At 34.2% G+C, this 20,000-nt stretch overlaps 2 protein-coding genes and 1 pseudogene across 2 annotated transcripts in view; 1 reads left to right on the top strand and 2 right to left on the bottom strand.

Annotated features, from left to right (window-relative positions):
- Positions 1 to 285: 285 nt before the first annotated feature.
- On the bottom strand, positions 286 to 1,918 carry LOC122138837 (annotated as a pseudogene).
- Positions 1,919 to 12,735: 10,817 nt separating this feature from the next.
- On the bottom strand, positions 12,736 to 17,433 carry afmid (arylformamidase). Its single transcript, XM_042733468.1, has 10 exons — positions 17,385 to 17,433; positions 17,051 to 17,227; positions 16,313 to 16,361; positions 14,774 to 14,859; positions 14,620 to 14,692; positions 14,450 to 14,547; positions 14,285 to 14,363; positions 13,952 to 14,087; positions 13,774 to 13,878; positions 12,736 to 12,820 (listed from the first exon to the last, which is right to left on the bottom strand). The coding sequence occupies exons 1-10, from the start codon at positions 17,431 to 17,433 to the stop codon at positions 12,791 to 12,793; spliced, it is 882 nt and encodes a 293-aa protein (XP_042589402.1). The 3' UTR covers positions 12,736 to 12,790.
- Positions 17,434 to 19,144: 1,711 nt separating this feature from the next.
- Positions 19,145 to 20,000, top strand: part of LOC109048762 (thymidine kinase, cytosolic-like) — a 5,194-nt gene continuing 4,338 nt past the window's right edge. Inside the window, exons 1-2 of the mRNA XM_042733469.1 lie at positions 19,145 to 19,289; positions 19,477 to 19,508. Of these exons, the coding sequence (XP_042589403.1) occupies positions 19,224 to 19,289; positions 19,477 to 19,508 (98 nt within the window). The 5' untranslated portion in view covers positions 19,145 to 19,223. The remainder of the gene's footprint in view (positions 19,290 to 19,476; positions 19,509 to 20,000) is intronic.

Here is a 20,000-nt window from a genome sequence, read left to right on the forward strand (position 1 = left end):
TAGAAAACATGTGTCCCTGCAGCACAGAAGCAGTCATCAGTAGCACAGGAATATTTGTAGCAATAGACAACGATACATTGTATGAGTCACACAATGCATGCATTTTCTCTTTTATGACAAGGAAATCATTAGGATATTAAGTAAAGTCACATGTTCCATGAAGATATTTAGTAAATTTCCTAACACACGTAAATATATCAAAACTTAATTTTTGATTAGTAATATGCATTGCTAAGAACTTCATTTGAACAACTTTAAAGATGATTTTCTCCATATTTAGATTTTTTTGCACCCTCAGATTCCAGAATTGCCAGGTATTATCCTATCCTAACAAAGCTGGTTTAAGTACGTGTAAGTCCGCTCCTGCATGTGATCATGATCAGGTGTGTGTGTGAGACTCACCTGGCGGTCTGATATCTGCTGCTTTCTTAAGGGCATTATACCGCGGTACCCAGTTCTCGTGCTCCACGTCACCATGGAAACCAACCAGCTTCACCCACTTGGTTTGTTGTTCGAGTTATACTGGGGTGGTGAGTTTTGTTGATTCATTACCGAGACCACCGACATACAGACGCTCGTCCTTCACCGCCAACCACTCCGCCTTAAAACCTGCAGTCAGAGGTCACAGAAAAATACAAAGGGTCAAAAGGGTCGTGATCCAGCCTTACCTACAAAATAATTTTTTTTATGAATCTTTGTAAATCTCCTTTACTAACAATGTGCTAATTAGCAAGTTTCACGATGAATGCGGCTAAGGTAAACAGTCTCTAAGAGATAATTTTTTTTATGAATCTTTGTAAATCTCCTTTACTAACAAGCATTTAAGGAACATGTACAGCTTGGTGCGGGTCGCTGTGAACACAGGCTGTTTTTGACTGGGTAAAAAAAAGGTGTTTTGCTCACACCAACATTGGAAAGAAATTTAGGAGATTTTAAGTATGTTTATAAAGCTTTTCATTAAGACTCTTAAGATATCATATCCAACTTGTGGAAAATTGGCATCTGATGGCACCCTTTAAAAGCAGAAACAACACAAGCCACGTGGCTACCTTTAGACCACGCTGCACGTCGTCAAGATCCGGCAGGATGACCCAGGGCACTTTGCTCTATTTTGCCCCCTCATCCAGAATTTTTCCACACCCGCACGGTCGCATCCCACGCTGTACAGGTGCCCCAGTTCAAACCGCCACCAGCTCGACAGCTCCATCCCGCGGCCCCTTCTCCTCCGACAGATGACTCCTCCAGAAACCACCGGACTCCGGATCCCACTCCACGGACACGCTATCCCCTGCTTGTCGGACACCAGCAGGTGGCCTCCCTGCTTCTGCGGTAGAAGCTGAACCACGCGTTGTCCTTTGTGGCTGCGTGAGTTCGTGTCCAGGTCTGCTATGATTCCGATCCGGTACCGGATCCCGCTGGCCGTGTGTTCCGGTGGACTGAGCTGCACGTATCGTAACGCACTCCACTGATTCAGCCGCTGGTCATCAATGCTCTGACCAGAGGTGGATAGCACACAATTCCATTGTTGAGTGAAACTATAGATACTGTTGGACAAATATATATTGCCAGAGTTAAGTGACTTCTTCTAGGAATATGTTCATTTCTTTAGTATTTGATGAGTAATAAATCTTAATGTTTAAGTATTTAATATTCTAGGGAATTCTGTGCTCTAATTGTATAGCAACAGTCAAGACCCTTTATTTTACTTAATAATGCCTCTGTGTGTAAGGCAAAGGTCTAAAAAGAAGTCAGTGTGAAGAACTTGACTGGACTGGTGTGGGGACGGAATGCAGATCTTGGAGCCAAAAGCATCGTAGCAAACACCAAATGACTTGTACATGGGCAGTGTATTCATTTTAGACACCTCCAAAATGTTGAGATGAAATACAGCTTTAAATGCTTGAGTGGGTGTTTCCATCTTTGTCACAGTTTTAAAAGTGCCCTTTTCTGTTCTAGTTAGGGGTACCAATACTTTGTCCAGCATGCAAGTCATTGTGTTTGCTGATGAGTTTTTGGCTCAAGGTCTGCATTAATTCACACCAGACCAGTCAGTTCTTCCACACACTGACTCAATCCCTCATTTCTTTTTGAACTCGCACACCAGAGGCACTGTTAGAATAGAAAAGAGTCTTGTCCAAATGTTGCTATAAAATTAGAAGCACACAATTCCTAATATCATTATATGTTTAAACACCAAGATTTGTACTCATGGAAATTACCACAGTTGTCAAACCTGTTCTTTAGAAGGGGGTGCCAATACTTTTTGGCAATATAGTGTATTACTCCATTACAAGTGAAAGCTGTAAAGACTGATTTTTACTTAAGAGGAGATATTGTAGGCAAAAACTTGTTTTTTTTTCCATGCACCTGTCAAGCTTTGCAGATTTTTTGGGTTTTTTGGTTTTGCAAAGTGTTTTTTCAGACCAGCGGGAATGAAAAAAACATCCAAAAGGCACTGTTATGTTTCCCTTTATAGCATCCTTATCTATTTGTGCCAAATAGATTCAAACTATAAATACATATTTTTAAAGGTCGCTTTCAAACTGAGTTTTTTCTCCTACACTGAGCCATAAATCTCCACTTCAGTAGCACTTACACACACAAACTTTACATTTTTATCCCTGTTTGAATTTGTTCATTTATAATTTGCCTGATTATATACAACACTTTACTCCCCCCAAAATTGTTAAAATATATTGTTTTCTGTCTGTTCTAAGTATTTTCTGAATTATGGAGTGACAAAAATAAGATGCCCAAAATTCCCTCTGTAAAAATATTTGACTCCAATATGTCAAAAAAATTAAGCTAGAATTTTGAAACTGACTTCATCCAGTGTTTAGATTTTTGTACTAGAAATATATGCAAATTTGCGCATATTTTATTAAATAATGCCTTTTTTGCATATTTAAACTTTTTAGAAAACTTGTAATACAAAAAATGTTTCAATTATCAATTTAATCAATCAACTGGGTAAGTAAGACGATAACTAATTTTTAATTTTTTTACCCCATTCACCTGCAGTGTCTCGCCTTAAGTAAAAGTACACGAGTACATTGGTGGCCAAAATGATTATAATACTAGTATTGACAGCAGCTAAGAAATGGCTTTAAGTCGGTTATCTCTATCTTTTGCTGTAGTAAGTAGGAAATATCAGTTTACGTTTCGAAACATTCATTTTGACAGTAATTGTATTAACCCAGTGAGATTTATGTTTATAGGCTCCCCGCAGAAGAATCTGATCATCTTTGAACTCAAGGTATATGAAGAAATAGAACACCGTGTGCTCCACACAGAGATCTGATCTGATCTCTGGAGTGATATAAGTTGTTAGAACAAATTGTGTGTTGCACACATAGATAATGATCTGATCATCATCAGTCTGACATGAAGAAACTGAACAAACTGAGACAGATAACCCAGAAGAACTGTGTTCCGAGACGCCTAAGAAACCCCATGCTAAGCTAAAGTACTGTTGTGTTTTGTGCCTTTGTGTAAAATGGAAGCTGCAAAATGAGATGGGTCAAAATAATACATCATAAATAGGCTTTTCTTATCAATTAACTTCTAATAACTAAATGTGAAATCAACATTTGGTGAGTCCCTTTGTGTTTAAAGTAGCTATTCCTCTGACAGAGTTTCTGTGGTTTGGTAAGGCTCTAGGCGGTTCTGGAGACGCTACAGTTCTTCTGGATTTAGTCACTACAAGAGTGATGACTGATAGACTATCTCAAAAAAGGTCATGTTTCTTGAAAAAGAAAAAAAATCACCCACTCATTTTCAAAGCTGCTACATAGTAAATCCACTTCTACCGGAAATTAGAATGTATGGAGTCAAAGTCACAAGTGTCCGTAGGAAAAAATAATACTCAAGTAAAGAACAGATACTCAAAAAGCTGCACTTAAGTAATACCTCTCTGCTTCGACACGCTCAAGCTGGATCAATGAGCTGATTCCCTAACTTTGCTGTCAAAGTGGAGTCAGATGACGCCTGGTGCAGGCACACGAGAGATGGGCTAAAGCCAAGAGGGTTAAGCAATCGCGTGATGGCTACTTCGCCCGGAAGCCCGGAAACGTGGGTCCTTGAGATGGAAGGGGCTGGTGATGGAGGAGAACATGCAGAGACACTACGAACGGAAACCCGCATGGAGTGCATGGAGGTCACAGCTCTCTGTTCGATAAGCGGTTTAGTAGAAACGCCAAGATGAAGGTCGAATACAAGTAAACAAAACATCTCTTGGAGATTGGGTTATAAGTGCAAGCCTGTGGTGTAGATTTAAAACAAGACACAAGCAGGTGTATAAGTACATTAAGACAATTATTCAGGTTTTCTGAAATGCTTTTGTTTTAATTTGGCATACATTCCCAGAAAATAAATGAACCAGTATTTAAAATTTTAGTTTGTGTTTTGTTAAAAATGAGAATCAAAGGTTTTTACACTCTTACAGTTATTGTCAACAGACAGAAAAACTAATACATTTCCGCCATAAGTTTTCAGAGAATAAATGTTGTATAAATCAGTGTGAATGATATATCCCACCAATCCCTCTGGCTAAAAACCTTCAGAATATAGAGAGGGATTAAAACTGTAAAGTTTGGGTGTCTGTAAGTGCTGCTGAAGCAGGAGGAAAAAACTTTTAAAGATATGTATTAGATTACTTAGGGAAATCTACAGGCATGGAAATAGAAAATGTGTAATAAAATAAACACTTAAATGTGTATTTTTAGATGTTTTCTTTCCACTCAGTCTGAGAAATGTAGACATGTTATGGGAGCAAATTAGACCAAAATCTTTAAAACTGACTGACTGACAAGAAAAAAACAAACAAAAAAACAATGTTTTTGCCTTACATATAAATTATAATTACATTTCTTTGAGTCATTTTTCTCAAAAAATCAGTTTTGTTTTCTTCACTTCAGGAGCATCTTTACAAAACACCAAAACTTACAGGTTTATTCCTCTCTATATTCTGATATTCTGTTACGTGTTTTCTGATCATGGAGTGATAAAAAAGAGAACCCCCAATAAAAAACCTTTAAAGTCATTATGTCAACAAAAGTCAAACATGAATTTTTGAATCTGTCTCCTATGCAATATTCAGATACATGTTCTGGAAATGAATGTTCTGTGCATATTTAAACATAACATTCAGAAAAACTTGAAATACAAAACAATTTGCCTTAAAGGCTTGAAGATTCACCCAAAATGATAGTTCTGTCATTACATTACTCCACCCTCATCTCGTTCCAAACCCTAAGACCTTCGTTCATCTTGAACACAAATTAAGATATTTTTGACAGAACCTCCGAGAGCTCTCTGAACCCTCCATAGACAGCAAATGATATTACCCGCGATCATCGACACAGAAAGCGTATATACGAAAAGGACATCGATTAAAAATAGTCCATGAGAGACATCAGGGGTTCAATCATAATTTTACAAACAATACTTTTTTGTGCGCAAAGAAAATAATAATTTTTCGGCAATTCCTCCCCCAAGTTACCATCTTCCGCCGCTTTTAGAGATATAGCGACGTGAATCAAATGTAATCAGCCGCGTAATTAGCGCTCGCTGGCGTGACACTAGGGATGTCAACGATTAATCATGATCGACATCAATTGTCGATAAGAGATGCAGTGTTATCGGGACATAATGTCGATGGTGGGTTAACTCGATTTAATGTTGGGCTTACGTGCGACTCATCGCGCCAGGAACCGTGCAGGCGGCTGTGAGTGGCACGTCCACCGATATATAAAAAGCATCATCATTCCATTCACAATGTACAAATTAAGCTTTTTAATGTGATTTAAACTTTAAAGTACATTAAAAAGAGCAAACAACATCAAAAGTTCCTTCAACATAGTAACAAGCAATAGAAATGTAGTAAAACTAATCATTTCCATCAGATAACTGTTTCATATCGTGTGCTTTGGAGGGCTGCGGGACACAGGACAGGTAGTCTATATATTCCTTCAATAGCTTGTTAATTAGTTCCTGTGATTTATTTTATTTCGTGGCAATTGTCAGGGGAACAAATTAATACATCCTAAGGCAATTCTTAATTCATAAAATCTTTAATTTCCCCTTCCATATTTTACCACAGTAAGAATCTTTGAAAACAAAGTTGATACAAAAGTGAAATATATAAAAATAAACCTGCAGGAATTAGAGGGTTAGACTGTGGAAGATTTGGGAGGAAAGAAACAAATGCCTCATATGTTATTGGAAATAGTGGAAGTGCGTGACAAACGACAGAACCAGAACAAAGCCGGCAGTAAATGAAGGTTGGCTATATGGGCTCGAAAGCATCCAGAGTGCAATACTTTCAGCGATCTAAACTTTGACCCTCCTATTATTCCTCCTAATAAACAAAGCTTTATACACACTTGGCCATAATCAGAGTTTATAATTTGTAAATGAATAATTGCTGGATTCAGAACCTTAGCCGATTAATAGGAGCCTGGGTGACAGACACACACAATCGTTTTTCGAGCGTTCACTGATGTCACTAGCGGTGGCACGCCCACATAAATTCACAAGTTTCTGCATGGATCTAACTAGTGCACAGGTTCTCAAGCCCTGGGACAAGATGGGATGCTTTGTTGAAAATGTATAGCCTATATAGTAAGTAATAGGCCTAACATAAAAATAACAATTTGTTTTTTCATGATTGTTTTTTTTTTTTTTTTAAATATGCGAAAATGTATCTGACTTCAATAATTAAGATAGCGGATTTAAAACAGAAGTGTGCTGCGCTTCATAAGTTCACGAAAAGAAAAAAAAAGGATGACAACGCATTCTGTTTGTTTGCTTTATTTTACAAGACCACAAATCTCCTGTTTTTATTGTGAGTGTGCAATAAAATGGACGTAAACACTTTTGGCGGAAAAGGTTTTTTTTTTTTATGTCTCAGCATTTTCGACGCAAGCCGGAGCCTGCTGCACATGTACATTATAGCGATTTAAACTTACATCGCAGTCTGTTCATTATCAAAATAAAATAGTCAACTAAACATATAAAAGGTTACACCAGTCAGTTTAAATAGGCCACCAGTATACCGGTCCACTCTGTTGTTATGCCAAGGACGTTTTTTTGCTCATGTGAGAAGAGGGGATTATCTTTTCCGTCTATATGCGCACGCGTTAAGTACAAGCCTAGTTTACATTATAAATAATAGTTTAACACTCAAAATGCATTGCGAATATGGAAAACATTTGATTCTATGCCTAATGAGACATGAGCAATAACCTCCAAATAAATTTAGCCAGGTGCCGCTGGCCGTTTCGCCCTCATCTACACGCACGACGCGACTGTCACGATCTAATGCACTGTATGCCGGATTTTAAAAACAAGTAGGTCTACCGGACCGCAAAAATTAAAATCTGACATTTTCTAGGACAGAATCCAGCAGGATCAAATTAATGTGAGCAGCAGTGTTTTGCTGCAGCAGCGCCCGATGGAAGCAGTTTACTTAATGTGCAGCGCAGTCACACGCGCGCCACAGTAACGTTTGGGATAATTTTATTTTAAATACCATAATGTCAGTTGAAAACATTGCAATTGTGTTTTAAAATACAACAACGAAAGCACCACAAAACCATTTAAAGAGGCGTTCAGTGGTCTCCGTGCGGGATTGGAAACTGTCAACAAAGTAAAATGACCACAAACGTATGGCGCGCTCTCTTTATTTTATCAAATGATCATAATCACATCTATTCATTTTACAGTCCTGCTACTAGCATTTTATTCAGACTAAAACCCCTTTAATTCAAGTGAGAGAGCGTTTTGAGTGTTTGTGTGTGTGGCTTTTGCACATCCTGTCATGCCGGTGACTGCGCGCCTGCAACAGAGAGACGCATTTTGCAGCATTATGGTTAACGATTAATCGATTAATTGATCGTTAATTTAAACGACGATCGATCATGGAAATAATCGAAATTTGACATCCCTAGCGTACACGCTTTCTAGATGAACAAAGGTCTTACGGGTTTGGAACGACATGAGGGTGAGTAATTAATGACAGAATATAAATTTTTGGGTAAACTATCCCTTTAATGTACTCGTTATTGGAATGAACACTGTACAATAACAGCACATGAATAATCTAATGTTCTAATACTCATCATTAGCTCATATTAAAGTAATATTCAATTTAGGTATTAGTAGATGATTATTCATGCGCTGTTAGTGTTACGTTTTTACCTTACTATGATCAATCAACTGTGGAAGTATGGTGATATTGATTATTTAACAGTTTTACCCTACTAACAGTGTCTTGCCTTAAACACACATAACAGTCATCTATCACACACCGACTTCTGCATTCACATGCTGAGTTTATATTGATCTGAACTAACACAAAACACATTAGCAACTCAACTTTTTGACTCGAGGCATTTCAAATAAACGGCCAAACAATGCATGCACATTCATGAAATAATGAAAATCAGGTGCACAGCCAATCCTCTTTGAATTTTCCCCATGCAGCAAAGCATTCAGCATCTCCCAGACGTGCACAAAACAAAACAACAGCAAACATCCCATCCGTCCCGAGAGAGTTCAGCGCTAAACCACGGCTGTTTATCAAACTGCCTGAGTCATTACTACACGCTGCTTCATTAAGAAATGACACGCCACTGCGGCCCAGAGCACCACGGCTCCTAATCACACAAATCTCAGAAACAAACCCTCGAAAACACACAGCTGACCTTTAACATTTACTTCTACCCAAAGCGAATTGCAGATTTGGAATTGAGGAATAAAATTTAAAATTTTAATTAGATTTCTCTTGTATTTTTTAGTACTTTTGTATCTCAAATATTTTTTATTCAAATTAGAATTACAAATGAATGTCCTAAAAATTTTGTTATCCTTAAACCCTTTAGTAACACATACTTTCTACATTATATTATACCAGATCAGATAGTAATACTGTATTTTATTTTTTTAGTAATTTATTATACATTACTATCTTATGCATATATCTGATAGTAAAAAAAATTAAATTTAAAGAAGTACAATTACATATATTTTTTCTCTCTCATGATTTAATTAGAAAAAAATGTGGAGAAAACAGGAAACGCTGAATCATTCTTAACATAGAAACACATCTGAAAGACACTAGAAACACATCAATCCAAAAAAATATGAGCCAAAATCTTCATAAAATAAGCTTTTAAAATAGTACATATAAACACAAAATGGATAAAATGCATATCACATTTTTAGTTAACTGTTTCTCTCAAATGGTTATGCCAATCATAATAATAATAGTTAACAAAAAATTAGAAACATGCAACCCAGAAGTATTTTTTCTGCTAGTGTCAAAACTTTGGACTACATTAAAATAAAATAAAAAGAATTACTTAATCTATTATTTCATTAAAAAAACTTATTAAAAAAAAAAGATAATTAAATATTCTTGGATCATTTTAATTTAACCAGAAAACATCTAAAAGACACTAGACATGCAAAAACCTTCAAACAATCACAGCATGCTTGTAATGCATGTAATCATGACACAGCAACCGTGACTTTACCAGTGAAAGGTGAGAGATTACCTGTGAACTAACCAGTCCAACAAAATAAACAATTATACAACAATTAACATTGTTCATCAAGTTCATCCCAACACAAACAGACACTAAATATGACTCCAAATCATTCATAATTCATAAAGTTATTTGAAAATCATTCATCATTTATAAAATAACCATTTAAATTAGTACATTTAAAAGAAAAACGGATAAAATTCATATTCAATTTTAAGTTCAATGTTCGGTTATGCCAATCATAAGTTGTATCGATAAGAACAAAAAGTAATGAAATTACAAAATTTACTTGAGTAGTAAAAACTTTTGGATTACACTAAAATAAAACAAAAAAAACAAGTCAAATCATTACATAATTTAGTTTCTACTAAGAACAAAAATCACATTAGAAGCTTGGATCAGTCTTTTTGGAACAGATATTCAACTAAAGCTCAGTAAATGTGAATAAAAGAGGAATAACAAACCTTTCTTTCTGGCCCTCATGTGTTTGTAAATTTTGATTTTCTTTCTTGCAGTGGTTTTTTTTTTTAATCTGTTTTTCTCAGAGCTCATCTTTTGTCATCTTCTTATATAGGTCGGGTAGTACCGCAATGACGAGGCAAATACTGAAGCCTAACCTACGGCACGCTCACTAACCTTCAGACTCAGAGCACATTAAACACTTCCTAACACCGCTTTTCTCTACGGCACGCTCACTATGAAACGAGAAACCAGGTGCATTAAGGGGTTTATTTCGTAGTCCCAGACCTGAAGCCCTCAGAAACGAGAAACCAGGCACTAAGGGTTTATTTGTGTCGCAGATTAAAGATTTGTTTTGTTTTATGACTGAATGCGTTTTTTGTGTATGTATATGTTATGCATTCAGATGAGAGCCGTGGACAGACTGGAACACACTTCAAGTAGAAACACAGTAAAACTAAAATATTCTGATAATACTTTATATACTCTACTATACTCAGATCAGTAGCTGTTCATATTTCTTATGAACAAACAAATGAACTATATTAGTGTAGCTATTATTTATTTATTTTATTAATTATTATAGTATAATAAGAATTATATATAATTAATTCATTATGTTTAGGATATATTCATTTATTAATAATTTAGTTATATGACATTTATATGTATGTATGTTATTTGTGTTTTATATATATATATATATGATTAAATGAATGTAAATGTAATATATATATTTTTGTCATATTAATTAACATTTTACAAATTATTTTATTATTTTATTAATATTAATTATTATAATTATATTATTATTAGGCATTATATATATATATATATATATATATATATATATATATATATATATATATATTATTTCATATAAATTAACCTTTTGCAGAATATTATATTAATGTTAACTATTATAATTATATAATTATATATATATATATATATATATATGACTTAATTCAATATTTTATATATAGTTAATATATTATATATGTATATACAGTTTTTATTTGAAATATATTGACTTTTTTTTTCATTATTAAACAAATCATTAAATTTAGTTTTAAGTCACCATCATCATCACTGCTTTAACTTTCACAGCCGGAAGTGTCCCAGTCTGCGCATGCGCGGAACCCCGGCAGACACGCGCAGCTTTATTTACACAATTCACTCTCAAACACACAGAATAATCTCATCACAGACAGTCATTCTGGAAGATTTCAGCCTTCTTAATGTTTGTCCCTTCTTAATATATTATTAATAATATATTAATACAGAGTTTTTTTTTCAATATACCTCGCATCAAGACGACTTTTACACTGTTATATATGAAGTAAACGAAACTTATGAGCGTTTAAACCTTTCTTTTTTTGCTGTTAGTGAGTTAGCCGATAATATATTGATTTTCTTGGAAATTTTAATTTTAATAACAAACACATTAGACTGAATTAACTCCCTAACTAGTTTTTTGCTGAATAACCGGATTTAACCCTTTATGCGGCTGAAGACGAAACGCTCTGAGTTTCCTGAATGTTCTTCGAATTACGTCATATACTTACTGTATTTCTCAGTCCGATGTGGGAGTTTAGTGTCGTGTGTTAAGGCTGTATTTCATCCCCGCTCCATCCCGGTTCTGGCACCGTTTCCTCGCCCGTTCAGAACGAAGCGAACCGCCGGCTGCCAACACACCGCTAACGCGTAGCCCCGCCCATGAAACGCGACGCCTCTTGAATATTAATTACGCAACGCTACGTCCGTTCCGCTGATTGGTTGAAAGCAGACGTCGGGAAGTGAGCGCTAAGTTAGCCGACCAATCAAAGAATCACAGTGCGACTTCACTTTTAAATATTAATTAGGTTACGCAACTGGAAAAAATCGGCAAGCAGGAACGGCGACGTAACCTAATTAATATTCATGAGTTTTTTTTATTTTTTTATTTTACCTTTATTTTACCAGGAAAAAATCAAATTTTTGGATGCAGTGTATGTACAGTTTGTCATAATATGATCCTAAAATGTTCTAAGGATATTATAAGAGTACACTGAACACAAAAGTCGGTTTGTCTTGTGTTAATGTCTTGAATAATATCAGACCTCCAATACAGAGACTGTATTGTTTTTATAAACACTATCTCCATTATCTTCTGGACCGGCCTGTGACACGAACAAGCAACAATAATCACAACGAATGTGTTCATTTTTTTTTTTCAGCATTTTATTGAACTTTGAAATACTTCCAAAACACACACAAACACCATATTCATATACAGTTCCCTTGCTACAAATGTGTAAACCAGTGTCTTTCGATTTGACTAGCTAACAACAATAAACCAAACAAGTCTGACCAGGGCAAGACCAGGTTAAACCGGTTTGTCCAGCAGAGTAATCTGTGCCCATTCAATAAAACCTAAAACAAAGACATCTGTGCAATTTAAACAATGCAGAGCGAGAGCTGTTTCCAGTTCCATCAATCAAAACAAATCACTTAAATGTTAAATATTTGCTATATCTATATGTGATTTTATATGATCAACAACTGATTCATGGCACATCTGTGTGCCACTTTCATTTAAAACACATTTAAATAACCATTTAAAGACGTTTACAGTAAATTCCTCCCAGCAGAAGCTTGAATGTACGACATACACTGCTGCTGTCTCAATAATAACATAAAACACGTAATACTAGCGTCTGATTGGACAAAGAGTGAGGTCTCGTTGAGCTCAACTCACAGGTCTGTTCCAGCGCAGTGCATTCTGGGTAATCTGGCGATCGTCAACTTTTCCCCATCATCTTTAGAAGGAGCTTTAGAAAATATGAAACGCTGATCAGTAGCTGCACGATTAATCAAAATAGCCTGAAATTATGATACAGCTCAGTGCAAAAGGCAATTTTAAAAAGGCTTATTACATTTAATTAAAAAATAAAGTTATTTTACACAGCATTGGCTCATAATCAGCTCATCTTCCCAAAACTTGACATTAAAAATCATTTAGAAATGGCTGTAAACAGAAGCTTTAAGGGCCTCCTGAGGTTTTCAGATGAAATTTGTTTTAAATTTAATTTATTTTGAAATTTAAGAAACTAGGACAACCATAAATACTAGCATTGTTGCAACTTATTAGTATATAATTAGTCATTTTATTTAATTAGTTGTAATCAGTATTGTTACAGTTGTACTGTAAATGAAAACAAATATTTAATTTTTCTTATATAGACTGATTTTACAGTAAAATATTACAATAATAATAATAAAAGTATCACTATTGTAATGAATATTAAATTAAATATTAGTATTTAATATTTATATTAATATAAAACAATTAGTGAAATGCTACAATAGTAATCTTATTTTTATTATTAAAAATAAAAATATTATTTTGTTTAATATTTCTATTTATTTATTAATAATAATAATAATAATAATATAGTTGCATATTTAAATATTAAATGCATTATTATAAATGCATAGTTAAATATTATTATTATTAAAAGTAATAATATACTATTATTATTACTATTATTAATAATAATAATACTGTATTATGCTTGTATTTATCTACTTATTTACTTATTTATTTTTAAATACTTATTTATTTAGCCCTCCAAACAAGCACCGCAAATCAGAAGCTTTAAAAACATGCATTCTGAACCACAATCGCAATTTATCAGTGAATAAATAAATAAATAAGCAAGCAAGGAAGATTTGCAATTTGTTATTTTGCCCAAATCATGCAGGCCTAACATGAGCAGCTAACCTTAGTCAGATGGTAATTTTCATCGACGAGTTGCTCTATAATGTTGAAGTGATCCGTGTTGGGAACGTCTTCAAAAGAGACTTTAAGACCGGCAGATTCCAAAGCCTACAACAACACAAAAACTATCACATTCAAATAATATAGTGTCTGATAATGTGCATAAATGATAATGTCTCACTTTGAAATATTCCTCCGATTGCTTGCGAAACTCGGGCGAGTCGTTCTGCGCGACGGCGACGACGATGTCACAGGAAGCGGACGAGCGCGTGAGCTGCGGCAGGAAGTGACTGGGGCTGTTCCTAATCGCCACTTCCCTGAAACACAAACTCACGCTGTATCACTGAGATCCTTAATTTAGTGTAAACAGCATGTTTAACACACAGGACCAATGAGATTCCACTGTGGGCGGAGCTTCACAGCATGATGTCACAAAACCAAGTTACTGCGGCTGGCTCTTTAAGAATAATAGCAGCATCTTTTCAAAGACTTTGCAAAGAGGTGAGGCTCTCACTCGGTCATCTTCAGCGGCTCGTTCACGTAGGTGGACAGAATGGGCTGCAGGTCGTAAACGCCGCTGACGAGAAACGCACCTGAGAGCGAAAACAGAGAACAGATGACTGAATATCAAATCAGTTCTATTATTTCATATGTCAGGCTTTACGGGGTTAATTCTTACCTTTGATTTGTGGTGATATGTTGTACTGTGTCCAGTCGGTGGACAGAACCATCGCGGCCAGATGAGCTCCTGCCGAATGACCGCACAGATAAAGACCACTGCGAGACAACAGAGAGACGCCATGAAGCACAGGTATCCCATCAGCCACCTCACCTCACATCTGAACAGACCTGATGTGTGAATACTGCTGAATGACAGACACCAGGCTCCTGCGCACCTGTGACACCATCAGATCCATATCCCCTGAAGAGACCAACATTAATACACATAAACAACACCCTGGCAAAGTCTGACAGTCCCCATCATCCTCTCTGTGGACCGTACCTTTGGGAGCGATGCTGTAACCCACGGCGACCACCACCACGCCCCTCTGGACCAATGGCACGGCTAGAAACCCCGACTCGTCCTTACTGTAACCACATTATTCAGAACTTATTACAGTACTTACTAACATTAGCAGTTAGTTTAATTATTTTTAGATTTTCTGTTTTCATTTTAGTAATTTTATTGGGGAATTTCATCTTTTTATTTATTTATTTACTTTAAAAATAATTTAGAATTTTTATTTCAGTTTTACCTTTAGTTATTTTATGTAGTACTTTAAATTAAACTAAGCAAAATGAGAAAAGAACGTTTATTAGTCATTTAAGTTTTAGTAATTTTGGTCGTTTTTATTAATTTTAGTTTTTTTTTTTTAAATATGTCTATATGGATTTTATTATTTTTATTATTTTAGTATTTTGAGTTAAACCTATCGAAAATGAGAAACGTTGAAATGTTGCTGAAACTAGCTGAAATAAAAATAAGTTGTTGGTTTTTTTTTATTTTTTATTTCCAGTAATTTTTTTTTTCACTTTTCATTTTTAGTTTATTAGTTATTAAAAATTCTAGTGATTTTGTTGTATCTTGTCTTCTTCTTTTTTTTTTTAAATGTCTATATAGATTTTAATAATTTTAAATGTAAACTAGTTGAAGTAAAAATAAGCTTTGGTGTTCTAATATATATTTTTTATATTATTAATTGTTTATTTTAGTTTTAAGAAACAAAAAATAAAATAAGCTTTGGTGTTGTCGTTTTTTTATTAATTTTAGTTTTTTTTTTTATATGTCTATATAGATTTTATTAATTTTATTATTTTAGTATTTTTTTAGTATTTTATTTATTTTAGTATGAGTTAAACCTATTGAAAATGAGAAATGTCGAAATGTTGCTGAAACTAGCTGAAATAAAAATAAAAATAAGTTGTTTTATTTTTTATATTTCCAGTAAATATATATATATTTTTTTTTTGTTATATTTGTTCTAATATATATTTGTTATATTATTATTTTTTTATTTTAGTTTTAAGAAACATTTTTTTTTTTCATTTTAAGTTTATTAAATACTTAAATTTAAGTCATTTTCTTGTATATTTTTGTCATTTTAGTTGTATTTATGTGTCTATATAGTTTTTTATTTTAGTTTTTATCTATTCATTATTCATTTTAAAATTTTACAGCTGTAATGCTGTAAATATTTTTCTTAAACACTTTTTTTTTTACAGTGTTTAATATTTTTATTTAATAAGCCCTATAAACAAGCACAGCAAACATGAGCTTTAAATAAATAAATAAATAAATAAATAGCATTTTAATTCACAATCACAGCTCTCTTTCCATTGGCCTTTATGCTGATTATTATATTACACAACAACGATCAGCTCAGTGCCCTTGTTGTGAGTCTGAGCTTGAAAAGCACAGGGGCACAATGCAAATGTGAAGCTCTGCTGTCTCTGACGCTGATAATTTGATTTGGAAATCACATGAAAATGTCCCTGGAAATAGAAATGAACAGAAACATGAGGAGAAGGTGACGGATCAGACCTGAGGAACTGCCAGTATCCTCCGTGAAAGTAAATGAGCAGCGGCACGTCTGAAACACATTACACAGACAGACAGTCACACACGCAGAGCTTCATATTCAGCAGCAGACGCAACTGAAATCTCTAAATGATTTACAATGAGCTAATCTCACAAAAAAACATACAGAAATGTCACATAAAAGAAAATATTTTGTAATAACATTTATTATATTTTTTTTAATTAATTTTTTCATATACAAGTACACAATTCTTGACTGTTTTCAGTACCGAATAAAAAGAAAATAAATAGAATGAACAGAGAATTGCTGATTTATTTATTGCATTTTATTACATATTTATAATAATGCACAATAAATGCTCTTAATTGTCATTATAATAATGCAAATCTTAATGGCTTTTTTTTGTTTTTTTTTTTGTATTTGTTTTATTTCTGAATTATTGCTTTTTATTGTATTATTTTGAATGTTTTAATTTTTATTAATACATAGGAATGTTTATATTATTATTTTTATATATATATAAAAAATGAATTTAATTGAAAAATGAATTTGTAAAGTAAAGCACACCTCTACGTATGACTATATTTAGTTCAGTTTTCTGAATAGAAAAAATACAGAGAATTGGTGATTTATTAATGTGTGTGTTGCCTTTAAAAAGAGATTTAAGTCCCAAACAGAACTGATTCTTTTGACATTTGTTAGATCATTAGAGACTCATTATAATCAGTGGTCATGCGCACCTGGACTAGAGCTGCTGGGAACATAAACGTCCAGCTTCTCTCCGTCACCATCACCGTACGGGACGTCCAGCAAAGTCTGAGTGATGGACCGAGCTTTCTCTGTGCCTGCATACAAAACACACACACACACACACACACACACACACACACACACACACACTTCTGATTTCAGTGTCACTGCACATGCTCATGCAAACACAACACAACCCCACTGAGGACTCACAGATGTAGGTCACATGCTCAAAGCTCATTAATAATCTAGCTTCTGTCTTAAAAGCAGTGTATATGGATGAAGATGAGCTATTTCACTGTGTCAGCACACACACACACACACCTGATCTGAGCGCGGTCACGCGGGCTCTGATGACGTCATCGGCGGACATCCTCTGTGACCAGCGGCTAGGAGAGAACTGACTCCAGCTCCTGTCAAAAACAACACAGACAAACACACATTTACCCAGAATCCCTCAGTGCACAGATAAACACACACACAGCGGCACCTGCTGGAGACACACCGTCATTACAGCACACCTACATATGACGGATAGCACACTACACTCACTATTTCTGCAAACAGTGCACAGCATGGGAATTATCTGTATGCATGCAATACTAGGATGATTTATTATTTTGGACCAATTTTGTGCAGAATAAAACTGCATGACATAATGGCCATTTCCAGTGTGACAAAAGAACCTCAAGTAATATCAGCTGTGATTTTCAACATCTCTTTCATGCCATTTTTTTTTATTGGATTAGCTAAAGTCGTTTCCAGTGTGACAAAAGAACCTCAAGTAATATCAGCTGTGATTTTCTAGTGTTTTTTTAGATTTCAAAATAATCAAATTTATTTTTATTTATTTATACTTAAATTTTAAATTTTATATAAAATATTTTAATATATTTTACACATGTATTCCTATATTAATTAATAAATTAATATATTAAAATAAAATGTTAATTAATATATTTGATTAATATATTATGCACAATGTTATTAATTATAAATACAAATAAAAACCAAACTGCATAGCAGTGAGATCATATCCAGGGTTAACTATAAATTTAAAAAAAATCATTACTTGAAATAAAATACACTTTAGCTGAAATATAATAGAATATTTAAATAAATATATATTTTTTTTTATTTCAGCTATTTGCAAAAGCAATATTTCACTTTCTCACATTTTTAATTTGAAGTAATTAAATGACAAAAACTAAATAAAGTAAAATGTAATATAAAGTAATATGTATTAAAAAACTAAAAGTAATAAAAATGACAAAAACACACAACAGGATGACTAAAAATGTAACTAAAATTTAAACAAAAATATTAAGCACTTGTCATATCAAAACAATGTTTGAAACTGTTATTCTTGCATACTGTTTGACATAATGATAATAACTATCTACTGAACTGTTTATAAGAAGTATATACTCACATTCAGTTAATAGTGAGCTATGAGCATGCAGTTTATGAACACATTTCATAATCGACACACACTTCTTCGAACTCTAGTGCTGTGTGTTTGATAAATAATCATTAATGTGACTCACGTCTCTGTTCATCTTGCTCCAGTCGCTCATGATGATATCTTCTGCTGGACTAGAGACCTTTGAAACAGCAGAAGAGAGAGAAGCTCAAGTGTTGTTGACACACAGTCAATAATTAAGTTTTAAAACTCAATGCGGAAGTCACGTGATGAGCGACGCTGTATTCCGCATAGATCTGTACATTACTATAGTTTACAGTTTATTTGATTAATTTAATAACAGAGTTGTGCTGGATCGGTGGGTATTAAAAGCTAACAAAATTTAGAAAAAAAAAAAGTTTTGTGTCTAAAGAGGCCAAACAGTACATCCTTAAAAAGCGAAGTGAAACCCTGGAACACATTGTCACCTTTTATATATATTGTTTTATATTTATATGTAATGTTAATATTTTATGTACTTTTATCTTTGGTATCTTGACATTAATTAAAAAAAAAAAAAAAAAAAAACTGATCGGTTCTTTTATAGATCCGTGCGCGAAACGCGGCTGCGCGCGCCCTCGATTCCGATTGGTCCTGAGGAACATGACGCCATCGCTGCTATATAAGAACAAACTGGCGGCGGCGCGATGTTCAAATCTTACTGTAAGTGATACATTAAGAAAATATCATAAACAATAAACATGGATTGCTTGAATGTAGCGAAGATTTTACCAAATTCCCCACAGAAGACACGAGGACAGATTCAGGTAAATGTAATGTCGATTAATTCAGTCAGTGATGAAGGTTTATGTCGTGCAGATGAGTGAGCAGATAATATTTAGATAATATTCATATTTTAAGAAAGCGAGTGTGGTATTTTTAGGTTTCGTTGTGGATTGTCTTTCGTAAATGTCAATAATAAATGACTCCAGTCTCTCTTTGTCGTCCTCTCAGGTTATTTTCGGACCGATGTTTTCAGGAAAAAGGTGAGAATGAAGAAAAATCATAAGTACGCTCGTGCTATGCTATGTTATGTTATGAAATATGAAAATATAAACTGTAAAAACATCGTTTTGGTTCAGCGAATGGCGCCAAATACAGTTGTTTGGCGCGAGAACGGTTCTGTTGTTCACGAAGACAACGCGGATTTAGCGCGAAAAATCTGTTTATTGACTCTAGCGTTCCTAGAAGACACCAGTACTGTTTATATGAATATTATAAACGTTTTCTAACATTAATAGTTAGTTATACAATCGACTTACAACACCGATGACTTGGGTTCTGATGAAAGTTCTCAGAACGTTCTGTCAAGGTTTTCTTAAAGTTATGAACAATTTTTGTTAATTGGGGGAACTCTTAAGAAAAGTCATTATTCGGGGTCACGCTGCTGAAAAATACAGTAAATCAATCTAAATGAACACAAATGTCACGCACTTCTGTCAGTCTGATATCAGAGGCTCCAGACAGCAGCACTGATG

Source organism: Cyprinus carpio, chromosome B11 (genome assembly GCF_018340385.1).
Source record: "Cyprinus carpio isolate SPL01 chromosome B11, ASM1834038v1, whole genome shotgun sequence".
NCBI classification, from domain to species: Eukaryota; Metazoa; Chordata; class Actinopteri; order Cypriniformes; family Cyprinidae; genus Cyprinus; species Cyprinus carpio.

Coding starts and splice junctions, on each gene's coding strand:
- afmid (XM_042733468.1), bottom strand. CDS start 17,433: ATGTCCGCCGATGACGTCATCAGAGCCCGCGTGACCGCGCTCAGATCA. Junction 14,548..14,619: donor CAGCAGTATTCACACATCAG/GTCTGTTCAGAT, acceptor GTTGTCTCGCAG/TGGTCTTTATCTGTGCGGTC. Junction 13,879..13,951: donor AATCGGAGGAATATTTCAAA/GTGAGACATTAT, acceptor GTGTTGTTGTAG/GCTTTGGAATCTGCCGGTCT.